We start from the raw sequence: 17,842 nt of genomic DNA, 5'->3' as shown, positions 1-17,842 counted from the left end.
ATTGCAGAAAATAAAAAAGTATCAATGAATTGTATAAAAGCTGCTGAAAAGAAATTGAGACTAGCTTGCAAATGGAAATTAGAAAAGTTGGCTGCAAAAGTAGCAAAAAAGAAAAAGCTTTTTACCTAAAAATTTTTAATCAGGATCGAGTGAGACTGGGACAAAATAGTTACTTTTTGTATTCCTCCTTTAACTATATGGTATTTTGTAACTATATTATCTTATATGACTACTTTTTCTGGTGTTATATAAAATACTGTTTATTGAACTGAAAGTGAAGATAATTGAAAGCTGTAGTAACAGTTATATATATATATATATTTATCTCTAAAACTTGTGTCATTGCCTGAAAATGGGCAGTAATATATAACATAAATATGTATATTAGTGTGTTGTAATGTTGTGTACAGTATTCATGTATCAACTGTTAAGTTACATAAAGAGCGTCTTAAAGAAGGTTAATTCATTACAATTTCTTGATGATTTACTGATTTTTTTTTAACAAGTGGAAGATAAAATCGATAGCAAAATAGTAAGTACAAGTATTATTATAGTTTAATTATATTTATATGTTAGTTTAATTATATAATACTTTTTATATTAAAAGGTTTATATTTTATTCAAATGCGTTTTTTTTAGGTCGAACGTGCGCATATGGTTTTTGTGTAATTTTGTGTCCGTGCATTGTTCAGCTTTTTTTGCCAACTTGCACTTTCATGCCTGAAAAACTGAAGATGAACACTCGGGAACGAAACATACAATTTTTGCATTTTTTCTCTATTTCTAATATAAATATTCATTTCTGTAAAATAAAAGTGGTAGCTGTTGTTTTTGCATCTATTTTCTTAAGCTTCCTTACTATCATGCATATAAACGTGAATTTAAATGTTACTGACATTTTTGTTATGATGAGCTTTGAGAAAACATGCTGTTCCTTAACTTTTGGAGAGCAGTGTATATCTGTACTAAACTTGTAAAAACCAATTCTATGCTGAAGTTGAACAGTTTTACCAATAATGCCTTTTGAACAAATTCCGCTTTCAGCAAGTTCTGTGAATATAAACCAATACAAAATATTTCTAGTAAACATCTTCTTTTAAAGCAAATCTTATTTGCTTGCTTGTGATTCTTATCGCATAGTACTATCACAGGGAAAATTAGATTCTTTTGCTTGGAAAAATATAAAATGTCACGAATTTTGGTGCAGTCATATCGTTTTAGGAGAACAGATTATTATTTTTTTTTTTTAAATTTCTAAAAAATGTAGTGAGTTTTGATTATAGCTTTGGCTATACTAATATAATTCAGTATGCAATGTTAGTTATCTCAAAATGTACATTTAAGGGGGAAATGTATCGCAGGGTACTCCTTGGTGATTTTTTGAACCATTCCTGTTTATGTGCAACATCCTCCCGAGTAAAATGGCATTGAAGCATAAAATGAAATAAAACATAATTAAAGAAAAAAAATAATAATTTCTTGAACTGCATTTTAAATCAAAATAAAACTAGGAAATAACATAAAAATGGAAATACATGTTATCCAATCTGCGCAGTACAAAAAAGAAATATTCACTTATTTAGAAATTTCTGTGCCTTCCTATGTGCGGCACACAGAATTCCTTAACAGCATCCAAAAACTGTTTAAAATGATTTGAACTAGAACCTATATACTGCTGTTGCAACATGAATTCACAAATTTAACAATTAACCATTTGAGTTCCAGGGGGTATTGAAAAAACATCATTGAAGAATCCCAAGTAGCGCGATGTTTTGTTTTATGTTGAGAAATGCCAAGTGACATGATAGTGCTTTGTTTAGTTTACATCGACGTAAAATAAATTAATCATCAAGTAATTATCAACATCAAGTGCACCGTCAGTTGTCCACAAGATTTGAAATGTACTGGGTTTTCTCGACATATAATCTTAACAGCACTATCACGCTGCTTGGGACTCAAACAGTTAAAAGTAGCCTCCGTAGTGCCAGACTGTTGGTGGCGTTAATTTCAAAAATCCCTTTTTATATCCCACGTACCTTCAATTGTGTTAATATGAGCTCTGGTTTCTTAATTGTCACTGCGTGATTTTCTGATAGATGAACGAAGCCATTTAAACCTTAATTTACACACCAGTCATTCAATACCTTCTTTCCAATTTGTTCCAAATCGTACAGAAGCTTCAGGTTATCTTATCAACGATACCCATTTTATGGTGTAAAGCTTAAAATAATTTACTTCCTAGCTGACATCCACTGCAAAAGTAAGCCCTGAGAAATATTCACCCAAATCCAAAATCAGCCTAATCACGTGTTGCAACCAATTGCGTCATGATAGTGTTTCCAAAACGTTCACCGTAAAATACCGTATACTCACGAATACCACGTGCACCAGATTTTTTTCGATGCAACAAAAAATAAAAAAATGTCTGCGAGTACGGTGCATATATTTTCATCAAGCCTACTGAAAGCTTAATTTACAGAAAAAAATCTTTATTCTGGATTACCAGCATTAAGAAACAAAGAACTATACTAATTGACTGTTATGGGGAAAGAAATCGAAGCTACCACCTGCAGCTTCTGCCTAAGTACATAGCAGCACATGCCCAGCAACATTTTAATGGGAAGGAATAAATCATTAGCAGAATTTAATTCTACAGCAGAAAGAAAAAAACTGCTAATCTAAGTATATTATATAAAATTTTATTCGTTAAACAATACCTTCATTTGGCAGCAATCATTGCACTCAATGTGGATTTAAAAGTCCCGAGTAATGCTTTAAAATCTACATATAATCTAACAAAGGCAGATAATTTATCACACCATGGCACTTCTCACTTTTTTACAATGTAGATTGTTAATCTTCCTTGTCTTCTGCAGTGCTGTCATCGCTGATGCTTTCCGAACTGCCAGTGTCCTCTTCTTATCTTCCATCATTTCCGAACTGCTAGTGTTCCCCTCCATCTTATCATCAGAACTGCTTAATCTCGCTTCCGTCCATGCTATTTGATATTCCGCACTTTTTGAAGCTCGTAATTACAAGTTCTTGTGAAATTTCATTCCAGGTGGCTGTGATCCATCCACAGTTTCAAGTTATTTGGGGCTTCTTGATGGAACCAGTCAGTACGTGATTTCCAGCAGCCATCCATTCTGTGTAAATTTTTTTTTTCCTGTGCTGTTGCCAATGTTATCACTAGAAGCCAAAACCAATGGTTGGCAAAAACCATTCAGAGAATAACAGTTTGGTAAAAGTACGAGTATATCCTCTACAGATACCTGGCCAGGACTTATTGTTTGAGAGGGTGCGGTAGCACGATAGAATGGTATATTCTCTGGGGATACCGTAGCTTCGAAAAGAAATAATTTATGCTGGCCAACTTGCGTTTTTCGTGTAAGCTGCGAACCTCAGTTTTTCCGATGAAAATTATTAAAAAAAAAAAAAAAAAAAAAACTTCACATGGTATGTGTGAACATAAGGTACTCAATTTCCCATAAATGAAACAACAGCTTGGTGATAATCCAGGGGGTACCCTAAAATATAGACTATGCCATTTTAGTATATTTTGCCTTATTTATTTATGTAGATTTCATACGTGTGACTGATTTTTTATAATTATTTTATTTGCAATTTTATGTATTTGATTAACGTTAAATATGTTTTTAACCTTGTAGGTATAAAAAATGTTCTATGCCCATTTTGTGTTGGCCAAGAAGGGGCCGCTGGCACGAATTTGGTTGGCAGCCCACTGGGATAAAAAGCTTACAAAAGCTCATGTTTTTGAGACAAACATAGAGAGTAGTGTTGAAGGTATTCTTCAGCCTAAAGTAAGTTCAAGTTATTTAATTAAAGTATTTATATCGGATATTTTTGTGTATGCATTAGGTCATCATGATTCTACATTGGGTTCTCTGTACACATTTTTGTAAAAGTAAATGTTCTGTGACATAAAATCATGAAATGTGCTGAACTAATTAATGAATATTGACCATTCAGAGGTAATTACTGCATTTTCTTCAAAATAAGACCTTCTTTGCCAAATTTTTATTGTTCACACCTTTGTAGTTAAAATTTGTCATGCATTTTTAAACTCATTCCTGATATCCTCCTTCCTGATTTTTAAACTCTTTCCTGATCTATCAAATACAATTTTTGTGTATGTACTGTTTGTGGACGACAATACAATGTGATGAAGCAATTTTTTTGAAAATTAAGATATTATTAAACCTTTTAGTTGTCGTGCCCATCTCGTATGGACAGCCAATTTGTAAATTTTGTCATGCCATATCTAACATGGTCTGTGCTTTTGCAATAAAAAATCATGTGAATTCCAATTTTTATCCTGCCTGTATGAGTTGTATTTAACAACTGTGTCACAGATGGCAGCATAGTACTGCAACAATACTATGTAGATTTAGAATATTATTTCTGTTAGAACATGTTTTGAAAGGATTAGAATTTAGTGCCCTTTTTTTTTTTTTTTTTTTTTTTTCCATTTAATATTTTTAAAAAGGAGTAGCTGATGGGGACAAGAGGATTTAAGTTTTGAAAGATTGAGAAGTGATTCAGAAGGCAGCTTTTTTCAGATGCTTTTGATTCTGAAGTACTGGAATTTAAAGATAGTGACAATAGTGATGATCTCGTGCAACTTCTACCTGGGTGTCAATGAAACGAAATTATACCAGATGTCCCAGATATTGTCCTCCACCTTTTCAGTCCAAATTATTGCCTGAATTTAATATTTCATTTCAAGCATCGCTATATTAAATTAATTTGTTCCTTGCAGTTTTATAAGGTATCGTTAAAAAAAACCTGAAGAAGGCATGTATTAGACTAAGAAATAGATCAGTAGAAAATCCTTTCCCCCCTAAGATTATTAAGTCATATAATCATACTATGAAATAAAAAAAAAAATACCTTCATTTTCTGAGCATTGATTTCCATGATCCAGAAAAGCATCCTAACGTAAAACTCTATAAAATTTGGCCTATGAGTGTTAGATGAAACTTTGATGTTGTACAAAGGATGTTCATTCTGGTGCAAATATCTAGCCTTGGAAAAAAAAGTAAAATTTGGTTTCAAAACATATGTAAGTGAATCTAACACTGGTTGTATTTGTTCATTTATTATACATACTCAGAAAGGTTATATATTTATATATGTTAAGAATGGTAATTTATTATATATACTGTTTCATTCTAAGTTTCGATCTCTATTGGTACCTTCACAAGTTATTATGGCTTTGATTGAAGCCATTATCGAAACAAAAACTACTGCATCACTTTAAATAATTACTATACTTTTTCAGAATTATGTGATCATCCTAATCTGAAACTCTATAAAATTTGGCCTGTGAGTGTTAGATGAAACTTTGATGTTGTACAAAGGACGTTCATTCTGGCGCAAATATCTAGCCTTGAAAAAAAGCAAAATTTGGTTTCAAAACATGTGTGCTAAGTGAATCTAACATTGGTTGTATGTGTTCATTTATTATATATACTCGGAATGGTTATATATTTATATATGTTAAGAATAGTCATTTATTATATATAATGTTTCATTCTAAGTTTCGATCTCTATTGGTACCTTCACAAGTTATTATGACTTTGATTGATGCCATTATCGAAACAAAACTACTGAATCACTTTAAATAATTACTATACTTTTTCAGAATTATGTGATATCCTTTTTGGTTTATCAAACAGATGTGGTTGGAACTTGAGGTACGTGCAAGTTACACATGCCTACAAAAGTATTGATAACATTACCTAGAAAAACAGCATTTGTATTTGAGATAGGCATATATAATTAATAATGGATTATAATACGGAAAAGTAACATAGTTAGATACATTATAATGTCTTAGAAAGAACACTGTTCCAGTACAGATGTTGAAGTTTACTTATTCCGGTGAAGCACAAGACTGAAGGGTAACACAGACAAAAGTGTCAGACACACACAGTTCCATTCGCCTGTGGGTGGTACGGAGACGTCCTGATCCTCTTAATTCCCAACAGTTGGGAAAGAGCTCGAAATAAGCCACTTTCAAACTGTTGCCCTTGGTCAGTAGTAATAACACCCGGACAACCAAATCGAGTAATTTAGTGGTCTTAGAAAGCTTGTGCTGTGAATGCAGTTATGTCTCGTATGGGTACTGCTTCGGGCCATCTAGTACAGCAGTCGTCAATCCTTAGAACTTCACATACCACTACATAAATAATTTTATATTTGGTGTGCCACTAATATGAATTACAAAAAAAAAATAAAAAAATAAAAAAATAAAAAAAAAGGTAAATACATTTATACAATAATAATCAGCAAACAACTTACATATTTCATTCACGTTGAAAAATTACATGAAAAGTACAAAAATCTTACCTTCTTGTACAGAAAGCTTTACATTTCCATATCGCTGAAAAGAAACTTCACGAAAAGCAATATCAATAAAGTGATAGTGTTTTGCCACCAAATTTTTAGTTATTGCAAACATATAATCATCGCTTACTCAGCAATAGCGCCATCGATCAACAGTTAGACGAAAGAAAAATGGAAACTTCCAGTGATGTAATTATAAACAAGAATGCGGATGAACCATCTTCATTCTTGTTTATAATTCCATCAAGTTCCATCCATAAAAATCCGTCAAGTTGCCTATTGACACAGAGAAAAACTGTATTACTAACGACTACAATAGCATATGTTTGTAATTCAAAAGGAAAGAGAATTCCAGTTTGCGCTAATATTGATAATAGCAGTATATCCATGGATGCCAACTCTCACTTTGAAATGTTGCTAGATACACCCACAAAAATAGCTGAAAAGTTGCTAAATTCAAAAGGAATTTTGCTAAAAGTAGTAACTAAAATTAAAAAAAAGTATAATCCATATTAGATTTTGTTACTTGTCATTTTTTAAACTGAATCTTCATAAAAATATAAATAATGCCCCAATTTTTCTGCAGACCAGCAAAACGTTATCACAAACCACCCGTTGGTGATCTGTGATGTAGTACTATCATAGAGAGTAATAATTATTCTGAGGAGCGGACCAATGAGGTCAAGGTGGACGTGTTCAAATCTCTGTGATTGGTCTGGAAACTTCATTAACTGGGCTCTAGTATGCCTTCTTACTTTTGCTTTTTGGAACTGAATGTGTTGGAAAATGTGACTTATTGTAACCCTTTTTCTGCATCATCTCTCCTCCTTGAAATAATTCTAACTTTTAGATAAGGTTTAGTTCTTATTTTAAAGGGATATAGTAGTTACTTCTACTTCGCTTTTCACTGCCACTGTTGGTATTAAGAACGGACTGTTCCAGCCTAATTAAGATGCAAAAACGAAACTTTGATGTTACATCATCTGAAAAGCTGCGTGGTGCCGATAGCTGATTGATTGCTGTGAGATGACGTCATGTCTACTTCAGGTATAAGTATCTCGCGTCGCTCTGGCTCATTCCTTCTGGTTCCTGTTTCTTTGCTCCTTGGTGTGCCATTCCAGCCCCCATTGGAAGACGATGTTGCGATGCGTGCCAGCCAGCGACTAGTGCCTTGGTTCCAGTCTACAAGATGACTTTTCCTGGATTCTCAAAAGAGGCTACGATGTGAGCGACTACCTTGGCAGGCATCCTGTCTTTATGAAGGCGGCATCTTCAGCACAAGTGTTTTTCCTGAATTAGTGGCGATGATTTCCCAAGCTGTGATTTCTCATGTGTAACTACAGTGAGCAGCGTTTTGCCGATTTAAGTGCTCTCAAGGATTTAATTTTCCAGGTGCCTTCTTGACCACGAAGCATGGACTTATTGATAGTGTAGCAAATTTCATTAAAACCACGTAGTTTCTGTTTAGTGATATGTTTTTCACGTATTGAATGCCAGTATTTGGAGATCAGGTACAATATTCTTTAATAGTGTAACATTCTCTTAAAGAAAAAACCCTTGGGGTTAATGGATTATCAACTAAGTGTAATTTTTTTTTTTATAATGATTATGTTATACTCTTCTATTTATTCTAGTTAGATTATGTTTTAGTTTCTGATATTGATTAAATTTATTGATTGTGTTTTTATTTTTATATATTGTTAATAAATTGGTTAAGTTTAAAACTTTTGTCTTCAATGTCTGCACAGTACATAACCTTAGGGAGCTTCTATTGCTACTTTTGCTAAAAGTTTAATTTTACAACTTTAAACTTTGTTTTATGCATCAGAATGCACTGCTGTGCCCAGTTTGCGCAGTCTTTATGGGTGGAAGACCAAACAAACTGAGAACATATTAACTATGTTGATGCAGGAGTGCCGGGGTGAGACAAATTGTGCAACATTGCAAAAACTATCTCATGAAATGCGGGGGGGGGGGGATGTAAGAGCGGAAGCATCTGTTGAGAAATCGCAATATATATTGGTAAGCTACAATTCGGTAACTTTTTTTAGTTGTAGAACTTTTGAATCTTTAATTAAAGTTTGTAATTTTGGATCAATTTGTTGCATTTTAGCAATATCCTCATAGTCAATAGGGTTAGGCATGCTTATCGCTTCTTTGCGCGAAAGTGTGTCCGTGGCGATGTTCGTCGAACCTTTTATGTGGTGAATTGTGAGATAAAGTCTAATTGCCTACCCTGACGGGGTGAACACTTATCCAAACGCTGTCGAAATCCACATGTGAGCGGCTTGTGATCGGTGATTAAAAAAAAATTCCGTGCATCCAACATATGCTTAAAATGACTAATAGCAGTGTTAGCTGCCAATAGCTCCTGATCGTAAGTGCTGTAGTTCTTTTTCACAAGAAAAATGTGAGAGGCCGTAAATTTCCATCAACTATTTGTGATAGCACTCCGCCGATCGCGAAGCATGACACATCGACATGTAAAACCAACTAGGCATCTTTCTTCAGGTGCGCTAAAAGAACTGTAATCGTGATTAACTGTTTACACTTTTGAAGTTCGTTCCGCACTTCCTCAAACAAATTCAGGGTTGTCTAATAATTTTTCTTAGCTTCTTTTAAATATGAAGTTAAATGTACTTGGTTCTGGGCTACGTTTGGTAAAAATCAATGGTAAAAATTTTAAACATCCTAAAAATCTCTGCAACTCTGTTACCGTTTTGGAAAGTGGGTATGTATCGGTATGTTTTGGAAAGTATCGGTTCTACTTTTTTCATCAGAGACTTTGGTACTTACTGTCTTTATTGATTAAATGTCCTAAGAAAAGGGGACGGCAAAAACATATTTCGAAGCGTTGATTGTCAATCCAAATACCGTTAGTCTTTCAAAAACAGTATGTAAGTGAGATTTATATGATCGCCTTCTGTATCACTAAATATCAAAATATCATCTAAGTAGACATAGGCAAATTTTAGGTCTCCAAGAGTTTATGTGAGAGGATTTTCAGTCTTGTTTCTATAATAAGGACTAAATATGGATCCAGTATTAGTAATGACACATTAGAAAATCCTTTATTAGCAAAATCAGGCCGATGTGGTAATTGCTATGAACAAAATTACTAAGTTTCTTTCTAAATGAAAGCAAAATCTGCTGCTGTTCTTTGTGTTTGTAGCAAAACTGATTAAAATATAATTTTTCTATTAAAAGATGCAAATAATAAGGATGTTTTTTACACACAATTATTTTTGTACTATTTTCATATAAGAATTAGTAACTGAATTTAGAGATATTAATTAGTTACTATTTGGTTACTAATTGAAAATATATATATATATATATATATAAAGCATAAAAATACAATCGAAACTAATAAAATCTGAAATCTTTCAGATTTACGCGCAAAGGGGGGCTTTTTTGGACGTTTTATGCGTTACTTTTATTTATTAAATATCTTGTTTTTCGCACTTAAACCATAAAATTCAGTTAAACAGTAATAAGCAAAATAATTTTAGAATGAGCATATCTGTAGAATTTCCGATACAGAGTCTCGCGTGCTGGAGATAAAAAATCCCCCCCCATACAGTGTTGCCATTCCTCGCTTTGAAATTGTTGAGTTTAGCCTACTAGATGCCCATAGTCGGGTGGAAGATTACGTTATTTAAAATTTGATGCCTCTAGGTACTGTTGTTTTATCACAATGCCAGAAACATACATACATTTATGCAGATTTTTCTTTATTTAATTTCTTTAAATATAATACAGAGCTGTAATATTTGGTGGCAACAGTTTGAAAAGTAAATCTTGGCCGCAGAATGCAGAGAGACGACTAAAACGAAATCGCAAATCGATGCAAAATGCCAAAACGATATTGATAGCCCTTCTGGGTTAATGCATTTTTATCACGAAAAGGAGCATTACTCTTTTCAAGCTCAGAACGGATATTTATTTCATTTTGGCATTTTGCGTTGATTCGCCATGAATGGTAAATCACTTTTGAAATTGTTGCCACCAAATGTTATCTCCCTGTATTATATTTAAAGAAATTAAATAAAGAAGAATCTGCATAAATGTTCGTATGTTTCTCGCATTGTGATAAAACGACGATAGCTAGAGTCATCAATTTTTGAATAACGTAAGTCTCCACCCAAATAGGGGCATCTAGAAGCCCAAATTTAGAAATTGTTTTACTATTTCATATTTTGTAAAGCATTTATGAGTTTTTAATTAAGAAACTCGATGATTTATAAGCCAGCAATGGTAACACTGTACGTGTTTTTATCTCCAGCATGAGAGACTGTATCGGAAATTGTAAAGATATGCTCTTTTAAATATTTTACCATATTGCTGTTGGATTGAATTTTATGGTTTAAGTCCGAAGAACGTGATATTTAATAAATAAATGTAACACACAAAATGTTAAGAAAATGCACCTTTGGCCGTAATATAAAATCCGAAAGCTTTCGGTTTTTTCTTGCTATATATCTTATTACTTAAAACATCTTTTTGTTGTAAAAAAAAATTCCGATTTCTTAAAAAAATTTCTTAATTTTTTATTGTTATAGGTTGATAAGTATGCTGTCTAGTCTCCATAAATTGAGAGATATAAAAGCAATGTTTGCCCTTTTTGTGCATCGCGCCTAGCTGTTTTCTCAGAGTCCTTTGTTTGGCAAAGCATAAGAACTTTCATTTATTTTTTTTAATACAAACAGCCAGTCATTAATTGATATGTTGAATGATTGAAAGGCAATAAATGCACTTCATAATTATATTTATGATTTAAAAACAAACTTTGTGCAGTTTAAATGAGTTTAGTCAATATCTGCAATTTTAAGAGCTCTATACACGTCTTAAGAATTTAAATCTTTATTTAGTTGTTAATCATGTGTCTAATTGATACAAAATGTATTTAACTTACAATAAATTTAACTGACAGTTCTTATGAACATTTGTGCTTTGTTGTAATTAACAAAAGACATTTCTATATTTCTAATGGCATTTAGTTTGGACAGGATAATTTGTTTTGTAATCTGTTTTACAATTTTAAAGTTTTTATTATTTTTCCAATATTTTGAAATTTTTAATGGTAAATTCATCTCTGTGTTATTAGGCTGCAATCTGAAGTTCTCAGTTTGCAGTATTTTATTTATTCTTAGTTTAAAACAGTAATTAAGAAGATAAGACATACTGTGAAAGGTTGATTGTCTGGGCTTGTTTGGAAGGGTACATGGCTTAGGACAAAATTAACACTGAATATTATTTTTATAATGTCTACTATCAAATATAGTTTGAGTTTTTTTAGACAAGTTAAAATCCAATTAACATCTTCAGAAAATAAAAATTAAAACTTTTGCCCTGGTTCACTGTTTTCGAAGCAGAAAACTGGTTAAATTCTTACAGATTAAGAGAAAATAACTTTACAAATGTACTAAATTTATGTTTTAGCTAAGTTCACATGCAACACTCTTTCATGCAGCCACCATTTGTATTAAGGCGAAACGGGAATATGAAGCAGTTTCGCCTTCAAGACCGTCTCAGATGCACATCGTCTTCTATCCCTTAACCCGTAAGGCCACCGCGAGCAATGAATGAACTCACAAACGCAGATTGGCGGATTTCTAATGTTTGCTCACATCTTTTTTTGGCTTTGTTTATTACAGTCAAAAGTCGTTAATCCGGACTCGTAGGGACTTCGGCGATTCCGGATTATCGATTTTTCCGGATTATAGATCATCAGTTTAAATCTCGTAAGATGGCATGCAGAAATTCTAAAATTAAAAATATGAATCCGTAATTTATGAAATAAAGAACAATTATGATCTAAAGGGTATCAAAATTTGCAAAAAGAAAAAGCTTAATATTTATTTTTTTACTTTATTAAACATTTCTTTCAATGTAAGTTGTTTAAGTTTTGCTTCGTTTCATGTGATAATATTTTCTCTTTAATTCTATTAAACAGATATAATTTCTTGTTCAGTTACAAAGTTCCGCTGTTCAAGTCCTATAATTGCTGTGTCGAGAACACCGACTAATTTGTCAATCGAAATTTTTTTGTTTTCACTAACCTCTGTCACTTTTCTTCGATATCGGAAGCGAATTATAATGACGAGGAACTTGTTTTAAATCATATCAAAGACGGAGCACATCGAGATGAAATACTAATTTGGTAAGGAATTATAAGCCAAATAAAATAAAAACATCTGCCCTGAAGATAAGGATAGTGCTGACAGATCAACTTCCAATTCATTACGCGCCCGTTGCGGCGTTCCCCCCGCCGAGCAGCGTGAAATTGATAAACAGATTTCGGATTTCAAAACATACTTTCGCTTTAGATCCTTTACATATTAACAAATATATATCGGAAATTCTATTTGATATAATCGAAAGTTTAAGCTTACTTTTATAAAATTGCTCTTACAGTCTGCAAAAAATAATAAGCCGGATCCAATTCGAAAATTAAGGAACAACGCAATCATCAACATTAACTGAAATAGATAATTAGATAATTTTAGCTTATACGTCCATTATACATAAAACGCGCACGCGAAAACGTATTCTGCACTTGCGCACACTCATATGCGCAGTCGTAAAAGGTCTTACGCGCACGCGTAAGCGCGGTGCATGCGCAGAAAGTTTTTAGTTTTGAGGTCCGGATTATAGATCATTCCGAATTATGGGTGACCGAATTAACGACTTTTGACTGTATTGCTATCTAAAGCCATTGGAGTTTAACTCTTAATACACCTAAATTAATTTAAAATGCAATTTATAAACGTGACCAAATGGTTAAAAGAAGAAAAGAAATCGTACATATATTGCTAAACAGTTTTAAATAAAATGTTTTCTGGCTGTTAAAATTTCAAACTTTGCTTTTTGAAAAAATGAATAAGATAACAAATTAATATTATTTACATTAATTATAAACGCTTTAATATTCATTATAAACAGTTAAGAAAATATAATAATTCGTGCATTAAAATTGTTTTGAACCAGTTTTACGAAGATTTTAAATAAAAGCTTGTGATTTATGTTTATATTAACCAATTGAATAGCACTAGGTTTTATTATATATATATATATATATATATATATATATATATACAAGGTGTGTTCGAAAAGTTCGGTGAATTTTACCATTAAAAAAAAAAAAGGAAACAAGAGAAACAAGCAAAATAGCTTTACTGGCCTTCAAAGTATTCGCCATTAGCAACAATACCCTTTTGACATCGGGTGTACAATTGTTGGATACTGTCTGCAAACGCTTCTTTCGTATGGCTCGAAGCACCGTTGTCACACGTTGTTGGATCTCAGTAATGTCGGAAAAGTGATGGCTTTTCAGAACTCCTTTGAGGCGGGGAAACAGGAAGCAGTCCGCGGGAGCCAGATCTGGAAAATATGGAGGGTCATCCAAAACTGGAACCTGGTTTCCGTTTGTAAAGCATTTAAACCACTCATAAACACACTTTACTCACTGCTTCCTAACCGTAAACTTTCACTAACATGTCATTTGTCTCCATCGTCGTTTTGCCTAACTTGAAACAAAACTTTATGTTCATGCGTTGCTCCATGTCACACTGACAGTCTTTCTCACACTGACCATGTTAAACTGCTCATGGCGTGCGCTTCCTCTTATCTGTCGTAAAATGGCTGTTAGATGGCTCTAGATGACATTTCTCTCACTGCCTCTGCGTGAGTGCAAGATCCTAACCGGCGCGCTTTTTTAATTATGATACCAATCACCGAACTTTTCGAACACACCTTGTATATTGAAATTCAGAAACATTTTAAAGAAATCTGAAATGGTTTAATGACAATTTAGACAGTTTATGCTCTTTAAAGTGCGTTTCTCAGTTTGCATTTTTTTAATAAATCCTCTTATTTAATGTCCTAAAACTTCTATAGATATGGCCTAAATTATTTAATATTTTTACCACTTATTTAAAATTATAGCTTTATAGAAAAAAGGATGGGTTTTTGCAAAATACTGAAAAGAAAATTTATTTGAAGTGAAAGTGTGAATGAGATTGTTTCAAAGTTTTTACATAAATTTTTTTTTTTTTATTTTTTCTCAGAAACTAATTCATTGATTGCAAAAATCAATCATTAAAGTTATTAAGAACTCTAATGAATACAATAAGAAAAACTGTGGGAGAAGAATGACATTTTAATTGTTAAACTTTTCTTCAAAAAACTTAAATTAAAAAGAAATTACTGGCCAAAAAAAGTATTAAAAAGAATCTGAAGGGTTTCAGATTTTAAATTACGTCTAAAGGGGCATGTTTTTAACGTTTTGTGTGTTACCTTTATTTATTAAATATCATGCACTATGTACTCAAACTATGAAATTAAGTTCAACAGCAGTATCGCAAAATAAAAAGTGAGCATATCATAAAGTGAGCATATCATTAGTTTGCTATACAGAGTGTCACGTGCTGGAGGTAAAATGTTTTTTTTTTTTTTTTTTTTTTCCCCCCATTGCTTGCTTTGAAATCATATAGTTTTTTTAATTACAAATTCGTTGAAGTGTTACAAAAATGAAATTGATAAAAAAACAAATTTCAAATTCAAATTAGGGATTCCACATGCCCATTCTCTAAGGAAGATTACGTTATTCAAATTTGATAGCTCTAGGTACTGTTGTTTTATCACACTGAGAAAATCATACATACATTCATGCAGATTCTACCGTACTACAGGGCTTTAAAATTTAGTGGCAACAATTTTAAAAGTGAACTGACATTTATGGTGAACCAACCCAAAATGCCAAAACGAAATTAATAGTCCTTCTGGGGAAATTGCCCACTTTAGACTAAAAAAAAATATCTGAAGGCTTTCAGATTTTACATTACTCCCAAAGGAGTGTTTTTTTTTAAATGTTTTGTGTGTTATCTTTATTTATTAAATATCATGTTCTTTGCAATTAACTATAAAATCCAGTTCAACAACAATATCGCAAAATAATTAAAAAAAATCCTTAATCCTTAGAATTTCTGATACAGTCTCATGCGTTGGAGATAACGAAGCCCCCCCCATTTGTTAAAGTTTTATAAACTATGAAAGAGAACAGTAAAACAAATACCAAATTCGGTCTTCCAAGTGCCCATGTTCGAGTGGAGTGAATATGATATTAAAAATTGGATGGCTCTAGGTACTGTTGTTTTATCACAATGCGAGAAACATATATACATTTATGCATATTCTTCATTATTTAATTTATTTAAACATAATACAAGGTGGCAATATTTGGTGGCAACAATTTGAAAAGTGGTTCGCCGTTTATAGTTTTCAATGCAAAATGCCAAAACTAAATTAATAGTCCTTCAGGGCAAATTGTCTCTTTAGACTGAAATTTTTCTTTCAGCTTCATATCATCTTGTCTTACAAAACCATTTAATAATATTAAAAATGTAGATCGCATCCCCAGATATCTGTCAATGCGATTGTTTCGCTGACAGTCCAGTAAGCAGTCAGTTGTAAGTCAGCCATGTCATTTGCTAAAATTAAGTGAACGCCGCAATCATGCTGTGCAGTATCGGAAATCTCCCCATTTGCCATGCTCCAGAGCAACGCAATTGTTTCGGTGACAGTCCAGCGAGCAGTCAGTTGCACGTCAGCCATGCCGTTTGTTAAAATTAAGCAATCGTGCTGTGCAGTATGCTCATTTGCCCTGCTCTAGAGAGGTAGGAACATTCAACCAAGTTCTACCTCCAGTTCCACGAGGCAGTTAATGCTTGTTCGCCATGTGATTGGGACATGTTGGAAGAACTGGTTTTCGCTACTGGTCGAATCTGCTCTTGGGAACCGGGCTTTAATGGTTTGGAAGGGGAGGGTGAATGGAACATTAACTGAAAATGCAAAGAATACATTGTTAGCTCTTCCATTTCAAGCTTAAGTGATAATTTGGTTCTTAAATGTTACCAAATTTGTGTGTGTAAGATTTTAGTAATAATGAAAAATTCCATATAAAGTAAGAAAGTGAAAAAATGCCGGTTATTTACCCTAGAATTTACTGTCAGGCTGCTTCTAACTGCAGCTTCATTACATAAAGAGGTAGTTAAAAAAATTAGGTGAACAAGAAGTTGCTAAACGTGCAGAGAATTGAAGGAATTTAACATCCGCAGGCAGTTCGTTATATATGGATAACTTGATGAACAGGATGAAAAGGTCGTTATAGCTTGGTTTGTTTCTCAGGTTAGATTGTCGTGAGGCATAAGAAGAATGCAAGTGGAAAACAAATTAGGAGAGAAACCAGGTATTGTTGACATGATTGTAATGTGACTGTGGGTCTACCTTGTTTTAAACTTTATCATACCTAGAAAAATTATAAAATTTAAAAAAAAAAAAAAAAGCGTCGTAGCTATTATTGATGCTAAATAAAAGCATTATTACTTGCAGTTAATGGCATGTACATTTCTTAAATAATCTGCATTGAATCTTTTATGCTTAACTTGGGTGTGCGAGGAAAGCTAAGTACGAGTTAAAAAATTTTGTACACAGGTAGCCCTTTTACAACACAGTATCCTGTAACACAGTTTACTATATAGCACGATTCATAAATTGCGAGAACCCTCTTGCAACACGGTTTCGCTCTAGCACGATAAGAAAATTATATAAGCCACCCACATAGTCATCTAACATATACTAAGGAAGACAAAACTTTTGTTAGTTTATAGATCTTTATATCTTTTACTGGTATATTTGAACTGGTATATATATTTTACTGGTATATTTGAAAGTAAATCCAAGAGCTTGGGTAACTGGAAATTTATTTAAAGACTAGTTTTTAATTCGTTTTGTGCCAGACGTTGAACGTTATTTAAGGCAGAAAAAATTAAGCATCATGGCTTTATTACTATTAGATATATCATAATTTGTTCTTTGACTACCATACATATTTGCTTTTTTACATCCATGAAAAAATTTTATCATTGTTGATATGTAAAATAAGCGATCATTTTTAATTTCGATGAACTGTGAAAAACTCTGAAATCAACCATGACCATTGAAATAATAAATCTTGATGTTTTTCAGATTTAAGTGTTTTTATATTTTAATAACAATTTTTATTAATTTTAATTCACTTTAAAAACTTTCTAATTAATTAAAGTACATACAATTTCCGCTTGAAAACATGATGTAAATTGCATGTTTACGCATTATTTTCAACAAGTATTTGAATAAATTTTGAACATTTGCTGCAGATTGGAAAAACCTGGATAGCTTCATAACTATAAAAACACTAATGTCTTGGATAAGGATTATATAAAAATCAGTTATCTATTTTTATCATTTACTGCCGTAAAATACACAATTCAGCTAAAAAGACTTTTGAATCATTGAATGTATCAAAACAAGAAAAAGATTTGGAAACTAATCTTTCAGATCAAAAATCGGAAACCTGTTACATGTTTTAACTCGAAACAATTAGTTTTATTCATTTCCAAAATGAAACTTTCATGGAGGGGGAACTGCAGTT

General features: G+C 32.5%; 1 protein-coding gene across 4 annotated transcripts in view; it reads left to right on the top strand.

Annotated features, from left to right (window-relative positions):
• The window catches only part of LOC118197180 (uncharacterized), a 219,857-nt gene that overhangs the window by 127,148 nt on the left and 74,867 nt on the right, over positions 1 to 17,842 (top strand). For all 4 annotated transcript variants that reach the window (XM_085807493.1, XM_085807495.1, XM_085807492.1 and 1 more), the window contains one exon: positions 3,669 to 3,821. In XM_085807493.1, the coding sequence (XP_085663619.1) occupies positions 3,678 to 3,821 (144 nt within the window). In that variant the 5' untranslated portion in view covers positions 3,669 to 3,677. The remainder of the gene's footprint in view (positions 1 to 3,668; positions 3,822 to 17,842) is intronic.

The sequence above is a fragment of the Stegodyphus dumicola genome, chromosome X1 (genome assembly GCF_044657685.1).
Source record: "Stegodyphus dumicola isolate Sdum_Otavi_A_Nest chromosome X1, ASM4465768v1".
Taxonomy (NCBI): domain Eukaryota; kingdom Metazoa; phylum Arthropoda; class Arachnida; order Araneae; family Eresidae; genus Stegodyphus; species Stegodyphus dumicola.
The sequence above is the reverse complement of the archived record's forward strand: the minus strand, read 5'-3'. Positions and strand labels throughout refer to the sequence as shown.